We start from the raw sequence: 20421 nt of genomic DNA on the forward strand, positions 1-20421 counted from the left end.
GCGCTTTTGACTATTTGAAAGCGTTTTTAAGCCTTCTAAAAGCACTGTCAAACAAGCTTTTATTCTCCCATCTCCACCACTAATTTAGTCTAATTATACTTGTGAGCATAAAATTACAACGTTGCCCTTAATTTAATTTATGGTATAGAAATGTGATGTAGAGTATAAAAATGAGGTGCATAGTATATAAATGAAGTTTAAGGTTTAGAATTAGGGTTCTGGAGCTTATGGCTTAGAGTTTAGGTGTCCAAAACTTGGGAGCTAAACCCTAAGTCATTTTGATGCATAGCGGTCAAACACAAACCTAATATTTTTTTATTGATTTATTTGTAATTGACCATATTTTTTTTATTGTAGTGGCATGTGATGTAATATTTTAAATTATAATATCATTTACTATGTTATTATGTTTGACTTTTCAACTAGTATCTAATCTAAAATGTTATTAAATTTTAATATCAAAAATTAAAAAATTATTGAAATTTGATACTAAAGTCAACAAACCTTTCTTATTTTTGTACCAAAACCCCTTAATTGCTCGTCATTTCGTCTCTGGCGCCAAAGGTTTCAAAAGTTAATTTTGCACGTAAACAAACCAAAAATAGTTGAAAACGGACCACAACAATAACCCAACGCTGTCAACATGCAAATGGGGCACGAGTGCATGACTCATTTCTTTAGTAGCCTCATAACACGCGCACAGCACGTGATATATTCGGTGTTTCTCTTGTTTGCTCATATAAGAAAATTGTAACTATTCTTGGCCAAAAAAAAAAAAAAAATTGTAACTATTAATCCCATTTTAAAGTTTAGTAGTCTAAAAATTCTCTTAATTTGGAGTACCAAATGATTTAGCAGGATGGTAGGCCCAGGCGAAAATAATGTTGCATACTTGCATGTGATTCATTACTGTCTTGTTTGAAATAAATGGTGTTAACAATAGTCAGATATGAACAAGTTAAACATAGGACTATCTTTTTTTTTTTTTTTTTGGGTCTGGAAGATGGGACTATTCCTATCATCAAGAGGACAGAAATTTTATGAATTTCTATAATGATAAATCATATCAATTATAAATTGGTGCTGAATCAGTTCTCAGAAATTCGGAACATGTTTTTGTGATTCATCTTGAGGGTATGGAACTTCACCAGAATCACAACTAATTATTAATGAATGTAGCCTTTACATAGCATAAAAACCAACATTTTGCAATAGCTTTCTCTTTTTCTTTTTTTGGGTAACTTGAACAATGATGACATCAAAACATTTGGAAATAACTTGATAGGAGAGAATTTTACATGGAGAATAATTGGACCAAACGTTTCTGTATAGGCCGAAAACATGACTCAGAAATCCATACATGAGATTGTATGAGTACAAGATGTAGGGAACAACATCCAAACCAAACCCACTAATTTCCCCACATACAGGCTAACATATGGGGCAAAAATTACACATCGTCCTGACCCTCCCCCCTATAATATGAGCATCAGAACCTAAATACAAAGATGAACATGTTGCATGCATACAACAACCATTCCGCTGTGAGGCTTCCAGCAAATGCCTCGAAATCACGAAACTGCCCCCCTCCCTCCGAATCTCTCCCTTTCTCTTACTGTGTTTCCTTTACCACAACACCCAAGCATTCAGTTTCCATACTCAACTACAAGAATGACATATGACAAGCAAACAATAGCCAAAGTTGGAGGATGAAAGAACACTTATTCCCTTGGTGAACATGGAAACCAAGACTGTACGATGTGCCTCTGGCAAGTTCTTCTCTTTCATCACAGTGACCCTGAGAACCTTACAACACTTTTTTTTTCTTTTTTTCTCAGAAGATTATAGAAAAACTTGCTCGGCATGTTGGTGCATTTACTCATTTGTACCATCAAAGCTACCCATCACATTTGCTCGCTTCTTTTCTCTCCAATTTTCACCCCAAACCTTTGCCTCAGCCACCGCACGCTCTCTATCCAGATCCCGGTTTCTTGGAGTTTCCCTTGCTCTCCCAGCACTTACAGGGCTGTCTCTCTGAGACTCTTGCCGCTCTAATCCATCTAAACCCCACTTTCTCCCAGACCCATTGCCAGTTTCAATCCTCCCCAATTCTACACCGGTATTCAAGTCTCTCCTTCTGAAATCAGGTGAGTTTTTATGCGTAGAAGGCGAACCATGCCGCCTACCACGTCCATGCTCATCTGGGCTATCCAACCCATCTTCCATGGTCCTTCGTTCATCCTTGTGCCTAGGAGTCGATGGACCAACTCTGTTACTATGAGCACTGGTTGCATTTGGATCAAAGGTTTGGGAGGCTAAGTATGTGAGAGCAGTCACAACATCCCCAATTAGAGGCCTTGTAGCCGCTTGTTCCTGCAAACACATGGCTGCAACCGCAAGAGCTTGGTAAAGCCCTCGCATTGGGTATCGGCCTTGCAATAATGGATCAGCCATTTTGGGGAACTTCCTACGATCCTTGAAAAGTGGCCTCGCCTGCAAAACCGAAGAGCCACAATATGGAAAGATAAAACAAGAAAGAAAAAGAAACCTTGCTTCAAGTGAATTCGCAGAAATACGAAAAGTTAACTAGAGAAATATTTGACAGCTGAAAAGTTGTCAAAATGACAAAAATAAATACTTACCCATGCAACAAGATTATGCTCTCCAGGACCTCGGGTATTATCAATGGCTTTCCGTCCTGTAATAAGTTCGAGGAAGACAACTCCAAAACTGTAGACATCGGACTTCAGAGTGAGTTGGCCAGTCATAGCATATTCTGGAGCACAGTAACCATATGTCCCCATCACACGCGTTGAGACATGTGTTTTGTCACCAACAGGACCAAGTTTTGCAAGCCCAAAATCAGATAATTTTGGGTGAAAGCCTTCGTCAAGGAGGATGTTGGACGATTTCAAGTCTCTGTATATGACAGGAGGGTTTGCTTTATCATGCAAATATTCCAACCCCTTAGCTGCACCAGCTGCAATCTTCATTCTTGTATTCCAGTCCAGGGGCTCCTTGTCCGGTGGAAAATCTAAAACCAGAGTATAAGAAAAGCAATCTGGGTGAGAATAAGTTGCTGAAGTAAAATACAGATAATGATACTGCAAGTCCAAGAATCAGGCATCTTAGGCATTTCCAAAACCTAAATCCTGAAGTGAAATGAAAGACATACTAATGAATAGATCTAGAAACGAAATATTATTCAGTACTAATGTTTCATATGCAGAACTGAGTAAATTATGACTAAGATCTCCAGGTGTTCAGTGTACGACATCAAGATTCAAGAACAAAGTTTTCCCTCTATTTCTAGTAATACAAGCAGTGTGTATGAGACACAGGTGATTCAACAGTTGATCTTGCAATGAAACCAAACAAGGGAATCCTGACACAAATGTTGACGAAGTGCTTTATATATAAATGAAACGCTTGAATATGTAAGTGCCTTCTTCCATGTAATCAGTGACTCATACTCTCTCTTTTGAATGCTAGATATGGAAAAAGGAATCATCATGTTTGAAGAAAAGGCCAGTAACCATCAAATTACTCATCTAGATAATTCCCTTTAATATATTATTTAATTGTCTAGTTTTAAAATTTTCTGGTTTATATATTATTTCTTTCAGAGCAATATGTGACTGTTCACTTGTTAGTACTTAGAAAGTTGTCCTAGAGATCCTTAGTAAACTTGAACACAGATCTGGGTAGTTGACACTCACAAGATCTTATTAGGAAAGCAATTCACATATTTGGAGATTAATAATTTGAAGTTAAAGTCTAGATTCTGAAAACTCGAGGTTGACTATACCCTTTCGCCACTTAGCTTCATTAAGTGCCCTTTTCTCACGCTTAAACCTAGGTTATATGCCTTTTTATTTTTCTGCTCCTATGCTATTTTAGTTTTTGTCCTTTTGATACCCTTTCGCCACTTAGCTTCATTAAGTGCCCTTTTCTCACACTAAAACCTAGGTTATATGCCTTTTTATTTTTCTGCTCGTATGCTATTTTAGTTTTTGTCCTTTTGATGCCTTGAACTTGAATACAATCACCTCTTCATACCTTTTAAACCTGTTTTCTCCCAACCCCTCTCTCTCATGTCATGAGAGAACCATTTTAGACAAATTTCCCTTGACTGGAACTTTGACAGGATCACCTTGGACAGTTGCACTTATTAGAAAAGCATACAATTATAGTCATCTATTTTTTTATTTCTATTCATTTATCTTATTGCCCTCATTTTGGCTTCATTAATTTTGTATATTTATCATTCACTAACCAAAATTCAGTAACATAAGACATATCTGGCGTCATCCGGTAAATATAAACCAATGATTCCCCTTCTTTCTTCTGTGATAAAGTGGTAGCCAGATTAACAGATTCCTCGAAATTGGAATCGACATCACTACCATGTCAGCCTTACATATAAGCCTTGTGTACATATCCCATGTACATTTAGGCAGCACTTAGGACCATTGTCCCATGTACACTCAAGTGCTACCTTTCTTAGGCTACTAGCATCTCCAATCTAATATATGGATTTACAAATATGAAAAAATGAAATTTGGAACTTTGGCTAGAAAAAACCAAGCCTAGAACTAGAAAAAGGAACCCAGAATGTCCCATCAATGTATTGAACCCAAAATAAGAACTATGCAGAAATCATAGGTAATATCGTAATAGTGAGACATTTTCATGTATCTCCAACAATTACAGTTTATCACTGGTTTTTGTGATTCCAATTCCTCAATAACGTTTTCTTATATCCAATCTCACTATGAAAAACATAACAAAGTTGTGAAAAAACACTGTATGACAACACTAACACTTCAAACAAGAAGGATCAACTCACGCAGCATGTAGACCCGGGGATTATAATAGCAATTGAGTGTGCACTAAAATTCCAAGTATAAAGGATTATACGGTTAGAATGGTAGGCAGGCACTATCAACTCAATAGTGCATTATGTCATGATTCTTCTTGTAGCTTGGCTGAAGCTAAAAACCATTAACTCTATATCACTAATCCTATGTATTAACCAACATCAGCATTTGCATCAACTTCAATGATGCTAACCTATTGACATAATCCCAACTCATTTGATAGAACTTCTAGATATTATATACCTTAAAGCTTTGGTGCTCAGATAACCATGTTAAGAACTCCTAGATAATGCTTTACATCCATTTATCTATGAATAATGCAACATTACATCACTAATGTCATTAATTAGTATTTTTTACTGCAAGCCCCCTAAAATAACTCAATTCATAGGCCACAATAGCACTTATATTTTTAAGTAAGCCATAAACAGACACACACCACACACAAAACATACACAGGCATGCAAGCACTCATAACACAGAGAGTATGGCAGAACCAGAAAACTTTAACAAGGGGGGCACTTAGAGACTTTTTTTTTTTTGACAATTTAAGCTAGTTTTTATATTGCTACAAAAGTTTTTCGGTCTCTTCTATATTCCTTTAAACTTGTTACATAAGCAAAAATTAATCAAAGGGAAGAAGAATGTGTCACCAAAATCCAGAGTAAGGTAGAGATATTTTTGAAAGAATTAACATGAGTAAGAGATGGATAGAAAGAAAAAACAAACAGGGAAATGATCTGTTTTAATTTTCTTTATCATTTGAATGAATGAAAGAAAGATAAAACCCAAAATAAAAGGGTGAGAGGGGGCACATGCCCCCCTTGGGCCTGCTGTGGCTCCGCCAGTGGTATACATACATGCTGCATATGTTTCAATTGAAACAAGACTTGAGGTTTTCACTTTTCACTACTAAGCACTAAGCTTTGGCTGAATCCATGATTAATGTAAGAAAAGCTGGCATAACAGCAAACCCAAAAGGCTTATTGCAAAATCATAAGATCACTTAAAGGAAACTAACATTCCAGGACTTTCAAAGGCAAAGAACAAGTTATCCAAAATATATAATTTAATATGTACATTGTAAAAGATGGTATCGCCACTAATTCTAAGTAAGAGTCTTTATCTTTTATTATGGGAGTAAAAGAAATTCAATCTGACCGTGTAAATGATCCTCCAAGGATCCCAAAGGCATAAACTCATAAACAAGGAGGCGTTGATCCCCATCTGCACAATAGCCAATCAAGTTGACAAGGTTTGGGTGGTGCAGAAGGCTAAGCATAAGAACCTCCACCAGAAATTCTCGATTTCCTTGCAGGCCATTCCGGTCAAGTTGTTTCACAGCAACTACCTGGAAACAAATAATGCCAAAGGACAGAGACCCATCATGCACTAGATGAGGACTCGACAACTGATGTTACAATTCAATTCTGCAGATCATATTTGGAAAAGAAAAATGTAGAACAATGCATAATATGCTGAATAAGATCCTAAATCTTACAGATAGTATAAATGCATCAGAGGAACACTTAAACATGCTTTGATGTGGTACAGATGTTTCTCACTTTAATTTTCAAGAAACCAACCTACCTGTCCTGTGCTCTCCAAGCGACCTTTGTAGACACGTCCAAAACCACCTTCACCCAATAAGCATTCTTGCCTAAAATTCTTTGTTGCAGCTGCGAGCTCCCGAAAAGTAAATGTTTGTGCAGCAATATGTGCCGTAGGTCCATCTTTTGGAATAGGTGGTTCCTTCTTAGGATCAGAACCACTCCGTGATTTTGGTTTGTCTGCAAAAGTTATTGAATTAGATGCAAAACAGGGGCACAAAGAAGTTAAAAAGACATTTTATTAACAATGAAACTGAAATACATAGCCATAGTGAACATCTTCCAAAAGTTATAGAAAATATTCAGTGGTGCAACGGCCATTTAGGGAAAAAAGATAGTAACGGCTGAAGTGGCTTAATATTTTTCCAATGTGAATATACAAGCAACACTTTAAATTCAAATCACCAAAAAGGTAAATCACCCAAATATGTCTACCATAATATAATATAACACACCATTTGTAGGATGTCCTATGCTGGACAAGTAATCCAAACCAGTACTGTGTCGTACACAGAAATTGCCATAATATCACTCACTCCAATGACCATGCTAATTTAAAGCTTAAACATTTCAACTAATAGCGCATTCTAAATTATATACAGAGGTACACAGCATCTGAAAAGAAAATGTTTATTATTTTAATATTTGACTGTACCATAAAAGCTTTCACCTGAATTTCACTTACTAGAATCTCTATCTCTCACATTTGGCAATTAAAGGATGAACAGAAAACTTCATCAGAAGAAAGCAAGAAGCTTGAAACTTCAGGAATTAATTGCAGATCTCCAGGATGATCCATTTGCAACTCCATCAAGTTAAAATCCAAACAACACGAAAAAGAAGAAAATCTACAAACAAGGAATTACTCTAACGGAGAAGCATGAAAACCCCAAATAGCAAACCAACCAAAAGCACCCCAACAACAACCACAGATGCAACAGATCAAAGTAATATGAAATTCAACCAGAAACCCATCATCAGAATACATCAAATAACACCAAGAAAATACAAAATTCAGCACAACCATAGGACACCCGTAATCAGACTAACCAAAAACCAAGAAAACCCAGAAATAATTCTCAAAAAAATTGGAAACAAAAGAATTCACCTGAGCTAACTCTGCTGACATGGTGAGACTGAGCAGCTGAGCCTTCTTTAACTGAGTCCTTCTTGGTCACTTCCTTTACACCACTACCCTCTTTGTTGGATGATCCAAAACAAGGAAAGCACCCACCCATATCAAAGTCCAAGCAAATCAAAGCCACCCAACAAAGCCCCACAACAAAGACCAGTTCATACAAACACAAAGCTCAAAACTTTTAGCAATCACTCATCATCATCAGTCATCACCTACCTTCTTCTCACACAACCCCATCTCAGAATTCCCAATCAAAATTCAAAACTCACTCTTTGTCTCTCTCTCTCTAGGATCCCCAGTGGCCATTTAAGACAAAGATCGAGGCCAACATGTCTGAGAAGCAGATCAACAAATCGAAGAAAAACTGATGTGGTGTGGTGTAAGAGAAGGTAAAGAAAAAAAAGAAAGGACCCCCCAAAAAATAATAAATTTAAGTTAAAAAAAGAAAACAAATATATAATAATACAAGTCTTGGGTTGTATTAACTATTAACCTCGAAATTAAAATTAATAGTTTCGTCATTAAGAGCTAAATACGATACGTAAGAAGATGCCACTAACAAGAAAAAAAGGGAAATACTTTTTGGTTTTGCTTTTTTAACCTTTTTACCCCTGGGAAATGTCAAAATTTACAAGGCCGAGGACGGTAATACTGAGATTAATAATCATCATCACGGTCGGGGAAAAGTGGGACCCACCCTCCAAGGGGATGTGCTCCTTCCACACAACTTGTGATGTACATTCTTAACACATGTCTTAAAACTACATTGAGACTTTGTTGTTGTAAGGAAGTGAGAGGTGATGATTGGGTGCGGCAGGGATTATTTTATTGCGTGTGGTGTTGGGTTGTGAGCCGTTGGATTTGAGTGAGTGGTGGTGGACTGACCTCTAAAAGGTGTGACGTCATGGTGCTTGATCCAACCTTATGGGGAGAGCTCAGAGCTGCAGTGGACTTCAGACAAATTAAAAAAACTAATAAAACAACGAAATTGTTATTATATTTTTTTTTTCAGAAAATGATATTTTATTGGCAAAACCATGTTAAGGTGAGCCCAAGCCCATGTTCTAGACCTTCTGAAAGCCCAATACCATTTTATACAAGTGGCATCATCTGGGTTTGTCTTTTCTTTAATTTTTTTATCTAGTCTTTTTTTTTTGGCCATTGTCTTTTTTCCTCTAGCCAAATAAAGCAACAACCATAATTTGTACTTTGTAGGCTTCATTTATCAGTAAAAACAACAAAAATCCAATCCCAAAAAATCAAGATTAGTAAAAGATTTGAAAAGAGAAGAAAATTATGAGATCATAAATAAGTCATGATCTAAGTCTCTCGAAAAAATATGCTTACTTCTAAATTTTGTAACTGAGTAAATAGAAATTATGCCTTATATTATTTGAGTTAAACTTTGTGTTTCCTTTTAGACTTTTGACTATCTTCTTAGGAGCTGGAGTTTCATTTGTTTGCCATAAAATTAATTATCTTTACCATGACATTAATTACATGGTTTTATCTAGAAAAGAAAAAAATTGGTCTAACCACTATCTTAGGAGCTAGAGAATGGCCACTCTTTGGAATATGACTACTTAGATCATCTGTACCCCTTGAGGATTATGTGTCAATGTGTGGTTTAGGCTTCTAGATTACCTCATCACCTTAGATGGATTACCCACCCAATTTATTTATGTATGCACCCCATAGGCAAACAGAGTGACTTAAAAGCTTAGTCTATTGCTACTACCTAGGGTTGAGAGGCTGTGACGCCCTTCAACCTTAGCAAGGACACACCAAAGCATGTGCTAATGTCCAGTAATAAAGAGGAAAGAAAATGCAGTTGACCACCCAACATATCCAACCACAGTGTGTTAATGCCAAAAAAACATTATTGAATCATTGCCTTTCAACACAACCCAAATAGTATACTAAAATGTAATACAGTTTAGTATAGAGCAATGCAGTCCAACGTATTACGTACCAAACAGACTTCATATTATCATATATATTTAAAGTTAGAATCCGACTCAATTGGCCAAAAAAAAAGAAGTTAGAGTTCGACTCTTTTCCTATTTTTTAGAGGTTTAGATCTCTTTTATACAAATAAGAAAAAAAAAAAAAAAAGTCCATGCTAATTCTTTATGGAAAACAACGAAATTCTTAAATTGGGTGCAAACAGAAGAAATATATAGTGGATGATATCGATCAATTGCACAATTAATAAAAAGTCACCATGCACAGTCATATTATATAGGTTTCCCCGTCATTTATACCTATAAATGCAAGTCTTTGAAAGCATTTGCATAGCTTTATTAGATACTTGATGTGGTAAATTTGTTAGCCTAGGGAAAATCTACACTAAGTGGGTACAAAAGAGGATGAGATTGGAATCTTCTCTATTCTTTGAACAATATTGTTGGCAAACATAACTTTTTATCGAATAAGTGACAATAATCTACGATATATAAATTGAGTAATTTATTATCAATAATATTAAGACATTTTCATATAAAACATATATAGATGGGTTTACTGGCCATACTCCTACCATGTGTTAGAAATCTAAATAGTTAAATTACAGAAAATATTAATTTTAATCAAATTTAATAGCGGGTACACGTTGATCCGTTGGTCAACATAAACTTCCATGGTTTATATGAGCCACTCTATTAATTGTACATTGACAAATGACAAATCTTTGATATAGTTGTGTAAGATTTTGGATCATTCCAAGTTGGGACTTAGAGAATTTATGTCTTTTCAAAAACTAGTTCGCGGCCACAGTAGGAAATGATCTTGCTAATCATCTTTATAATCCTCTTTTGCTTTCTACCATATCAAACTTTTTCAAGTTTTTTATTATGCCTTGAATTCTGAATCGATGTAAAAAGCAGGATGAGTGTCTGATCAAATTAATTTGCCTTAATGAAATGCATGGTTGCATTCTAGCTTATTTTGCTGGTAAAGCTAAATTATAGTGATGAGTGTTAAATGTTAATGTTACAGTTTACCTGAAGAGAGAGTTATAAAAGTAAATAGGAAGACAATGGGTAAATGGTGGAATGGAGATGGTTTAGAAAGGTGGCCGGGGTGAGGGTCGACTATAAGGGGCCCTCCCCTTAACGATTGGGCCAAGGTGAACTATGTAAGACAATTGGGCCATCGCACAAACAAGTGGGCTTATATATGAGCGGCCTTTACCAAGGAGCTACATGCATGTGTATGCATTTTGCATACCTTTTCAATAGGGGGGGACTATTCAGACCACTCAAAAGAATTGAGTTGACCACCCTCTCATTTTTTTGCCTATTTTTTTTTTTTTTCTATTTTGCCCCTGAATTTATAAAATAAAAAATAAAAAAAATCATTGTTTCAGATTTGGCCGGCCACCCTCCCCACCGCCGGCTCGACCCTACCCCTCACTACCGCCGGTCGACCCCACCCCTCCTCATCGTCAGTGCGACCCCACCCACCGCTAATCTCCCTTCTCCCTCTCTCTTCTCTCTCTCTGCCTTCCTCCCTCTCTCTTCCCTCTCTCTGCCTCCCTCCCTCACGGGACCACCATGGAGGTCTATAGGGTCGCGCCGGCCACCCATGGTGGTCCGATGAGGGAGGGAGGCAGAGAGAGGGAAGAGAGAGAGAAGGGAGATCGGGGGTGGGTGGGGTCGCCCCTGCGATAGGGAGGGGTGGCGTCAACCGGCGATAGGGAAGGGTGGGGTCGCATCGGCGGTGGGATGGATGACCGGCCAAATTTGAAAAAATGAGTTTTTTTTTTTAATTCAAGGGCAAAATAGGAAAAAAGGGGCCAAAAAAATGAGAGAGTGGTCAACTCAGTCCTTTTGAGTGGTCTGAATAGTCTCCCACTTTCAAATATGATCTCAAATTCTCAATTCCTAAACCCGTAATTCACTATAATCCCAAATCCCTTTCAAAAATTGCATGCCCAAAAGGTACAGACTGTACAGTGTCGTTGTTGAGCTTGCATATATATATATATATATACAGTTTTTCACATTTTAAATTTGAAATTAAAATGAACGTACACTTAATTCCATTTTGTTGTCTTTTTCTCATGCTTGGTGATTGCTAAGCCATATATGTTCATGTATATATTATAAGATAGCATGGAATCAATTCCGACACACAATATAGACAAGGTGAATATATTACCTATCTAGCTTTTCGGAAATGGGAGAATACAAGTGCCACATAATAAAGATATATCATCTTTTTTGTTCCATCTTGGAATATATTGGCTGGGGGACGTAGGCATAGGCAAAACATCTACTTAGATATTGCATCTAGCCTTAGAAGCTCACGCTAGGACTTGAATACTTGATCATATATAGTTCAATTCCCTAGCCTTAATTTAGGGTTAGTAATTAGACAATTCTTGTATACAACCATTTTATATATATATACAACTTAATTCGCTCTCATAAAATGCTTATCTAATAACTTTGCACTTCTAATTGGAATTAGTAAGGAGATTTGGGAGCATATAAAGGACATATTATTAATTTCCAAATTTATTAGGTGTACATTTATATTTCGACCTCTTTTTGGCTAATTTTTTTATAAGTAAAGGACATTATACAAAGAGCTCCACTATAAGCAAGACTAATTTTACATGTACATATATACTGACCACATATATGAAAGTTTCAAATGACGAAGCCAGTGATTGATATATTGATTTGGACTCAACTTCAGGTTAATCCTTAAATTTTTTTTATTGAATAGATTTTAGAGCCTAATAGATCTCAATCCACCCTAACTAGCTAGCTATCATCTTCAGCCTGCCCTAACTGGCTAGCCCCCACGGCCAGTCCACTCCATCCTCCATCAACCCACTTCTCTTTTCTCATTTATCCCCTTACCCTAGTCATATCCTATAACACCTAAGTTTTATATCATAGCTCCGCCTTTGGATGAGGTTAAGACCTATTTACATAGGTGGGTTTTATGTTTGGGAAAAGTTGATATATATTTGGTAATAACTAATCAATTATATATGCCTCCACGTAAGAGGAGATGATAATGCAAAGAATCACTTTGGTTAGTGACAGTTAACTTCATGGATTCTGTATATAAGAATACCAAATGATGATGAGGTGTAATTGGAATGTGTACGGATCATCGATTTAATCTCTCTGCAGATGTTTTATTTAAACTTTGAGGCTGTCCGGATGAACCCCACAAGCATCGAAAGGGGCATGCGTGATGGAACATAACACTAACAAGAATATATGTGTATATAGCTAGCTCCATTAAAATCATTATTGATCCTTTTTTAATTAATTTAGACGTACATGTATGCATCAGCGAAAGAATATTATTCATTTTGATTGACAAGACATTATATTGTAAAATGAATGGAACATTGATAATTAGGCAGGTATATATGCATATATGCACCACCACCACCACCTCCACCACGTAATTGTTGCAGAATTTCAGAGTTTATTCGAAAGGCAAATTTATAAGGGTGCTACGTCACGCACATTTACCCAAACCTCCACCTCAGAATCTTCAGCCCTGGCCTATCCAATATCTCATTCCATGATAGCCTTACACGGCAAGCACTAACATGTTTCACTCAAAAATTAAGCATCCTATATATTATGTACTCGCTGCCAATCATGCTCTTTGTTTAATTTCCATTTATTTGATTTCTTAGTTAATTTGGCTCATTTGATTTAATGTGCATATGCGCGCAACTTCAAAACTATGACACAGATTGAGCAATATATAGTGTGTATTTGTAATTGTAACACATTCATTCACTACTTACATCTCATTTGGATGGCACATTTATACACGAGTGAGAATAATTTCGATCATTTTTACGAAAGATGTGATTAGCAATGTGATTGATCAGTAAATACATATTAATGCATTTCTTATATCAAGAAAGTATAAGATAACATGTACTCACTTTTTCAGTGAAATAAAAAGCTCATGACTATATATATAGTACTACAGTTCAATAATTAATTAAGAAGTGTTAAGTGTACACTCAAAAGTACGTGATGTAGAGTTACAAGCTATAACCACTTGAAATTGCATGGTGTGCTAAGCTCTATATCTTACTTTTCTTACAATGTACTTAATTAAGCCGCTGGATGCAAGAGAAAATTAAAAGGAAAATACAACTCATGATCAGTTAATAATTAACCTTAATTATTCGAGACTGATCATATATTATATATAGTACTATTAGGCTCCATAGTTACTGTTGCTAAAGCCATAAGGCTCCTGCATCTTTTAGCAACTTCTTTAGCGAGCCATTAAGATGGAGGGTCATGACTGTGTTGGCTGAGCCCACAAACTTGCCGCCAATGAAGACCGCCGGCACCGAGGGCTGGCAGCCCAGCCTCATCAAAGCCCACTCCATCTCCTTCCCCCTCGACTCCTCATCGAGCTCGTAGATGGCAGGGCTTACCCCTTGTTCGTAGAACAGTCTCTTGATTGCATGGGACATGCAGCACGAGCTCTTGCTGAAGATAACCACTGCCTTTTGTGATGCCAATTTTGTTACGCGATCCATTTCAAAACGCTAATTAATCCCAAATAGCAAGCTAGCAAGAAATTAAAATGTACCCAAAAAGTGTAATGTAATGGCCAAGTAAAATGTAGTTGTCAAAGATATATGGTTGAGATGGGATTAGGGCGTAATGAGTAAATGAGGTTTTAAATTGTTTGGAAGCCAAGAAATTAGATGGGAAAGTGAGGGAAAATTGTGGGAAATGGAGCAAGCAAATGTAGGCTATGAAGTTTGTATTAGTAACTTAGTAGTAGTAGCTTGGTGGGTTTTGATTTGGATGGCTTGTGAGGATGTATATATAGGCAAGCCATATGGGAACTTCTGCATATTATAAGCATAGCTTAATCTAATGGAGAAAAGGAAATGGAAAGCGGAAGGTTCCTTTAGATATTTGGATTGATGCCCAAACTACCCTTGATGTGAAAGTGACTTGTGTGGCTTACTAATATGTATCCCTTATTTACCTTAGCTAGCTAGTTGGGCCAAGAATCTAAGCTACCATAGAGATAAGCCAAACGTGGCCGAAAGTGGATTATAAGAGGCATTGAAAAATGTTACCAATAACATATTAATGTAGGGTACGTGCATTAGCTTTATTTGTGTGGACGAAAATGCCCCTCTTTTACACTGTGAGGGATGCATGAAAGGGAATGTCAACTTTGGATATAATTAGGTGTTAGCTAGATGAAGACGCGCACGAATAGTTGCATCACAGATGATGATGATGCTGAGGATACAATCTTGGTAAAAGTTGGAGATCGAGTTTTGGGTGATGTGTGAGTAGAATATCAACTCGAATTGATCAAATTAAAGAGAACTTAAACTTAAAGGAGTACGTGAGGGAGATGGAACTAGGCTTGCCACTTCTGTCGTATATGTCTTATTAGCTAGTCAGAAGAATTCTTCTGTGAAATTTCAGTTATCCTATATTTTTTCAATTCTAGGGTCACTCTCCACACGTCTTACTCTTGCGACCCAACACAAACGATGGCTAATCGTAAGTCTAGAAAACTTTGAGCTAGCTAGCTTGAACTTGAGATGCCATATATTCCACCCTATCGTTAGCTATGAAATGTTCATATACCATAATCGGTATATCACACCTTCTTGTTTTGTCAAGATCATGGAGATAAATTAAGCACAAATGCTTAACTAGCTAATTTGTGCACGTTTTTAATGCTGATAGCTAGCTAGCTAGATACAATTCATACAGACCATTGATGACAAATTAACACCCCCCTAATTAGAAGATGCCAGAACACGAATCACAACCATTAATCTTAGGGCAGTACTTGGGTCACTCCCACGGAGTACCACTTGGTCACCCCTACTCTCCAAAACTACTTGTTCGGCAGTGCAGACTCAAGATCAGAACCGTTCATTTTTTAGATCACTTATTAAAGATCATCTCTGTAAAAAATCAACTCAATCAGAAATCGTTTAGTTATATAACTTTTATCGAATAAATGGACGGTTTGGTCAAAAAATCACTCTTTAAATACAAACTGTTCATTTATTCGATAACAATTATATACCAAATGATTTCTGATTGCGTTAATTTTGTACAAAGATAATATTTAATAGTTGATTTAAAAAATAAACTATTCTTATTATGAGCATGCACTGCCTAATAAGTAGTTTAGGGAGGTGGCCGGGGGTGACCAAGTGGTTCTCCTGAGGTGACCCAAGTACTACCCTTAATCTTAACAAGATCTTGCGGAATAATATAATTAAAAGGTTGAAAGAACAAAACATGTGAAGTGAAGGTTATAAGTCACTAAAAAGGTCTGTGGATAAATGGACGCATGATTAGCTAGATGATATCCTTTTTAGCAATTCTAGCTAATGATGATCAATATAGATTTTGTTCGATGTATATATATATATATATATTAATAAAAATGACACAATATGTGTTGGAATTTTATTCTATAGCTTTATTAAGATTTTGAAGGAAGAAGTATTTGACATATTCTGTCTGTTTCGTATATATCCACAAAAGCAATATTGATAAAGGCAAAAGAATCTGTACAGGCCGGCCGGCCACCCTGTACGTACCTCACTCGATGGACCACCAACCCATACATATTTCATATATGTAAATTAAACCCTAATAATTTGTGATGCCAGGATCCGTCCTCGCATACACTATATAGCTTCTTTATTTTCTTTAATTTTAGGCTTAAAGTTGACATTCTTTTTCCAACTTACACACGTACGCCACCCACATGCAAATGCATTTGGCCTTATCTGTATATATCTCTCTCTCTCCAAGTTTTATACTTTCATGAATCATGAGTATGGTTATCTTTTTAATGCAGAGAAAAACTTCTTGTCCTATATCTTATTATGCGTATTTATTAGAGATCATAAACCCATAAAATATATAGGACCATATGTCTCATGAAAATTTTTCTACATACAAATATGTTATGATGGTACGTATAGTTCATGAGGATGTATATGTACGTCTATGTTATAACGAAGTTGAAATTGAGACTAAACATGTTGCTCATAAAGTTAGCCCATTAATTATGTGTCTCCCAAATTTCATAGTATGCACGCAATACTCATATAGTGCGCACATCCTAATAATTTATGCTTTTGAGATTAATAGTAATTAAACATATGTTATAATATATGCATATATTATAACCCTCATAAATCGATATACACGGTAATGCATGTATAATCCTCAAATATTAATCAACTCAACCTTAGCAATAAATTAAATGTTGCGCATGGGATTGTGACCGATGATTAATTTTAGAAAAGCCATGCATACATGCATATATGCTCTAATAAGTACGAGAGAGCTGTGTAATGTACGGTCAAGGACAAAACTGGCCCTTGGCCTCCCAATTGGGCCATTTATATGCTTATATGGCGATTGTTCCTTAAAATATATTTTGTCACAACTCACAAGCTAAGCTGTCTAGTAGGTAAACGTGAGACATCACACATATATATATAGCAAAATATTTGGTTCGTCTATTTATATATATAGACTCTTTTTGCTATATATATATAGCAAAAATAGTCTATATATATACACAGCTCCTTCTATTGAGGTATATCTCAATTTATTTATGTTGAAGTATGACATTTTTGAGGCTCATACGAGTCGTTTTGTGTCGATCCGAACCGTTCACAAAGATCATCTTCATTGATAGATCATCCTTGCAAAAAATTAGTCAAATCGGAAATCATTTGCCTATCTAACTTTGATAAAACAAATGAACGGTTTCATCAAAAATATTTGGTTCGTCTATTTATTTGATCAAAGTTAGATAGACAAATGATTTCCGATTTGGCTATTTACAAGGATGATCTATCAATGGAGATGTAAAAAATGAACGGTTCAGATCGACACAAAAAGACTCGTGTGGACCTTAATAGGGTATACCTCAATATAAATAAGTTGAGGTATACCTCAATAGAATAAGCCTGTATATATATATATACAACAATGCTCTAAAACTAACTGGTTAGCAAGCTAATACAAAGCTAACCATCTTGTTGGGCTCACCGCATAATATAATCTCAAAATTTGAACCATCCATTTTTAGGCCATATATACTTCAAAGATCATTTATGTAAAAAATCTCTAAAATTGAAAGTCATTTAGCCATCTGATTATAATAACAACTATTTATATGCTCTTATTGAAAACAGTGATCGTCTATTTATTTGATCACAATTAGATGTTTAAATGATTTCCGATTTAGTTAATTTTTTGCAATAATAATCTTTTAAGTATGGCCTAAAAAATAAACGGCTCGGATTATGAGAATAATTATGTGGTGAGCCCAAAAGTATGGTTAACTTCGTATTAACTTACTAACATGTTAGCTTTAGAGCATTCCTCTATATATATATAAATTACATATATATACTGTTGACGTTGCCATCAATTAGATGACCAAGATTCGAATTGGTGATGGAACTAAAGTTGAGAGAAAAAAAAAAAAACAAAAGAAAGATTTTCATTTGATGGGATTCATTCATTCTTCTAGATTGATCATGACATACATGTATATATCTTTTTTTTTTTTGGGCCAAATGCATGTATATATCATATATGATATATATCTGGAGTACATCTTCTAAAATATTTACTACTTATATACGCATGGTGGGCGGTTCAGATTGGATCGATGTGTATACATATGGATGATAAAGAAATAAATTTCAAATATGGTATAATATATATATTTTCCAGTTTTAGACTTTTAGGTACGTAGATCGAATAAGAAATTAAAGGTAGAAGCTAGGCAACTACATGTTGGATTAATGGACATGGAAAGGTACGTGTAGAGAGGATAACGTTGGGGACCTCATGGGCATCCATGTACGTACGGCGTTTTGTTTTTTTGGTTTCGGACGTGTCATCGAAAGTGAGAGCTGGAGACTTATTAGCTCATAATTCACATATATATATATATGTGTGATTTCTTTGAAATGAAAATAGAAAAATAAATAATTAATATTAATTTCTGTTATCCTTGATCAAAATTTTACTTGCAACACATGGAAATTAATCTAATATGCATTAATATATTAGGATGATCATGTTCTTGGATTGTAGCTTATGATATGCGCGCAGGAGCATATATATATATATATGATATATATTATATACATAATACATGTAGTTTATATAATTATTTATGTATTTTCTCTTTTCAGTAATTGGGTTTCTTTTCTGTGTTCCTTTTCATGAATTGGATGCGAATCCAAATAGAAAAAGGAGGTCCCAATTGGATAGATGCAACTAGCTACATAGCTGCTTCTCCAACTCAGCAGATGCTGAAGGATTGATACGCCAGACCAATTAATACCAGTATGGAAAATATGGGCCACCTGCTGATCGATGATCAAAACTATGGGTAGAACGAAGAAATGTGTTCTCTGTTCAAAACTAAACAGCCTCTCTCCCTATAGTAAAAGCATTCAAATTTATCTGATACCTACGATTTGTGCAGTATTCACCTATAAATAATTAAATCTTAAAGAGTACGTCTTCTAGTTACCCAAAAGAACACAAAGAGCTAGCTAACCTGGTGAGGCAGAGTAATGGAAAAGAATTGAAGAGCTTCACAAGTGCAAAAATGATTACTAGACAAATATTAATGTACATATTAGGCAATAGGCACATATGAAACAAGATCAGAACTACATATGTGAAGCCGTACAAAGACACGTCTCTATTTCCGTATGCAAAGATTCGAAAATGTGTGCATGCCACTTTAATTCTCTGACTTGTAGTGCAACATTTTTCCATCTCTGTCAAGTAATGATCAAAGTGTGAATTGGAAGCAGGGTGGAAAAATCTAATCCAAACATTCTTATTTCCCTTCACTATCAAACCCCTTTAATTTCTAGCCAAACCTAACAATGCCAATCCACTTGTCCCACACCCATCTCCTATATAAACCCATGAACCCTAAACACTCCCCACATCAAACCTCAAACTACTCGATCTCACCAATCCCACATTGCGCCATTTCCTCATCCTTTTCTCATTCTCACTTGGCATTGCACACTTTGCCTTCTAATTACTCGCATTTTGAATTCATATATACGTACGTACGTAGTACTCTGATCATAGATTAATTGAAAGCTCGACTAGCTAGTACAATATTATTGTACATTGCAATGGATGTGGTGACAAAGATGGTGTCGGAGAGGCCGGTGGTGATCTTCAGCAAGAGCTCATGCTGCCTGTGCCACTCCATCAAGACCCTGCTGTGTGACTTTGGGGTGAACCCAGCGGTGTATGAGTTGGATGAGATGCAGAGAGGGAGGGAGATAGAGCAGGCTCTCTCCAGGCTTGGCTGCAACCCAACTGTGCCTGCAGTGTTCATTGGTGGTGAGCTTGTGGGTGGAACCAATGAGGTCATGAGCCTCCATCTCAACCGCTCTTTGATCCCCATGCTTAAACGGGTCGGAGCATTATGGGTCTGATCATATATGGATGATCCGAACCTTATTTTGCATAACAGCAGGCGCTAGTGAGACTTGAGAGAGCCTTTGTTATGCATAAGAAATATAGAGTTTTAAATAATAAGGCTAGCTACCTAATTATTACTTACATGTACTACTCGATCTTTATATAGCTTTTTTTGTAATGCTATTTTGCTTAATTCCTATCATAATATATAATAAAATCTCACTTTCATTAAGTCTCCATGCAGTTTCGTATGTTTTCATCATAGAAGTTAAAGTATGTAATTTTGATTAACAATAAATAAA

General features: G+C 36.0%; 3 protein-coding genes across 3 annotated transcripts; 1 reads left to right on the forward strand and 2 right to left on the reverse strand.

The window, feature by feature from the left end:
• Nucleotides 1-1253: 1253 nt before the first annotated feature.
• LOC147294264 (Protein kinase superfamily protein) lies at nt 1254-8025 on the reverse strand. Its single transcript, XM_086233236.1, has 5 exons — nt 7599-8025; nt 6467-6670; nt 6042-6227; nt 2643-3034; nt 1254-2493 (listed from the first exon to the last, which is right to left on the reverse strand). Exons 1-5 carry the CDS (start codon nt 7726-7728, stop codon nt 1876-1878), a joined length of 1530 nt encoding a protein of 509 aa, XP_086089362.1. The 5' UTR covers nt 7729-8025; the 3' UTR covers nt 1254-1875.
• A 5564-nt stretch (nt 8026-13589) lies between these two features.
• LOC147294265 (Glutaredoxin family protein) lies at nt 13590-14418 on the reverse strand. The gene has a single exon (XM_086230842.1). The coding sequence runs from the start codon at nt 14167-14169 to the stop codon at nt 13861-13863; it is 309 nt and encodes a 102-aa protein (XP_086086968.1). The 5' UTR covers nt 14170-14418; the 3' UTR covers nt 13590-13860.
• A 5221-nt stretch (nt 14419-19639) lies between these two features.
• Nucleotides 19640-20351, forward strand: LOC147294266 (Thioredoxin superfamily protein). Its single transcript, XM_086231709.1, has one exon. The coding sequence runs from the start codon at nt 19825-19827 to the stop codon at nt 20131-20133; it is 309 nt and encodes a 102-aa protein (XP_086087835.1). The 5' UTR covers nt 19640-19824; the 3' UTR covers nt 20134-20351.
• The last annotated feature ends 70 nt before the right edge of the window (nt 20352-20421 follow it).

The sequence above is a fragment of the Dryas octopetala genome, chromosome 2 (genome assembly GCF_963921425.1).
Source record: "Dryas octopetala chromosome 2, drDryOcto1.1, whole genome shotgun sequence".
NCBI lineage: Eukaryota > Viridiplantae > Streptophyta > Magnoliopsida > Rosales > Rosaceae > Dryas > Dryas octopetala.

What these genes read in the sequence shown, in the direction of transcription:
- LOC147294264 (XM_086233236.1), bottom strand. Translation starts at nt 7,728, where the DNA reads ATGGGTGGGTGCTTTCCTTGTTTTGGATCATCCAACAAAGAGGGTAGT. An exon ending in TGTCAGCAGAGTTAGCTCAG is followed by an intron (nt 6,671 to 7,598) that starts GTGAATTCTTTT and finishes TAACTTTTGCAG; the next exon opens with ACAAACCAAAATCACGGAGT. An exon ending in CTTGGAGGATCATTTACACG is followed by an intron (nt 3,035 to 6,041) that starts GTCAGATTGAAT and finishes CTCTGGTTTTAG; the next exon opens with ATTTTCCACCGGACAAGGAG.
- LOC147294265 (XM_086230842.1), bottom strand. Translation starts at nt 14,169, where the DNA reads ATGGATCGCGTAACAAAATTGGCATCACAAAAGGCAGTGGTTATCTTC.
- LOC147294266 (XM_086231709.1), top strand. Translation starts at nt 19,825, where the DNA reads ATGGATGTGGTGACAAAGATGGTGTCGGAGAGGCCGGTGGTGATCTTC.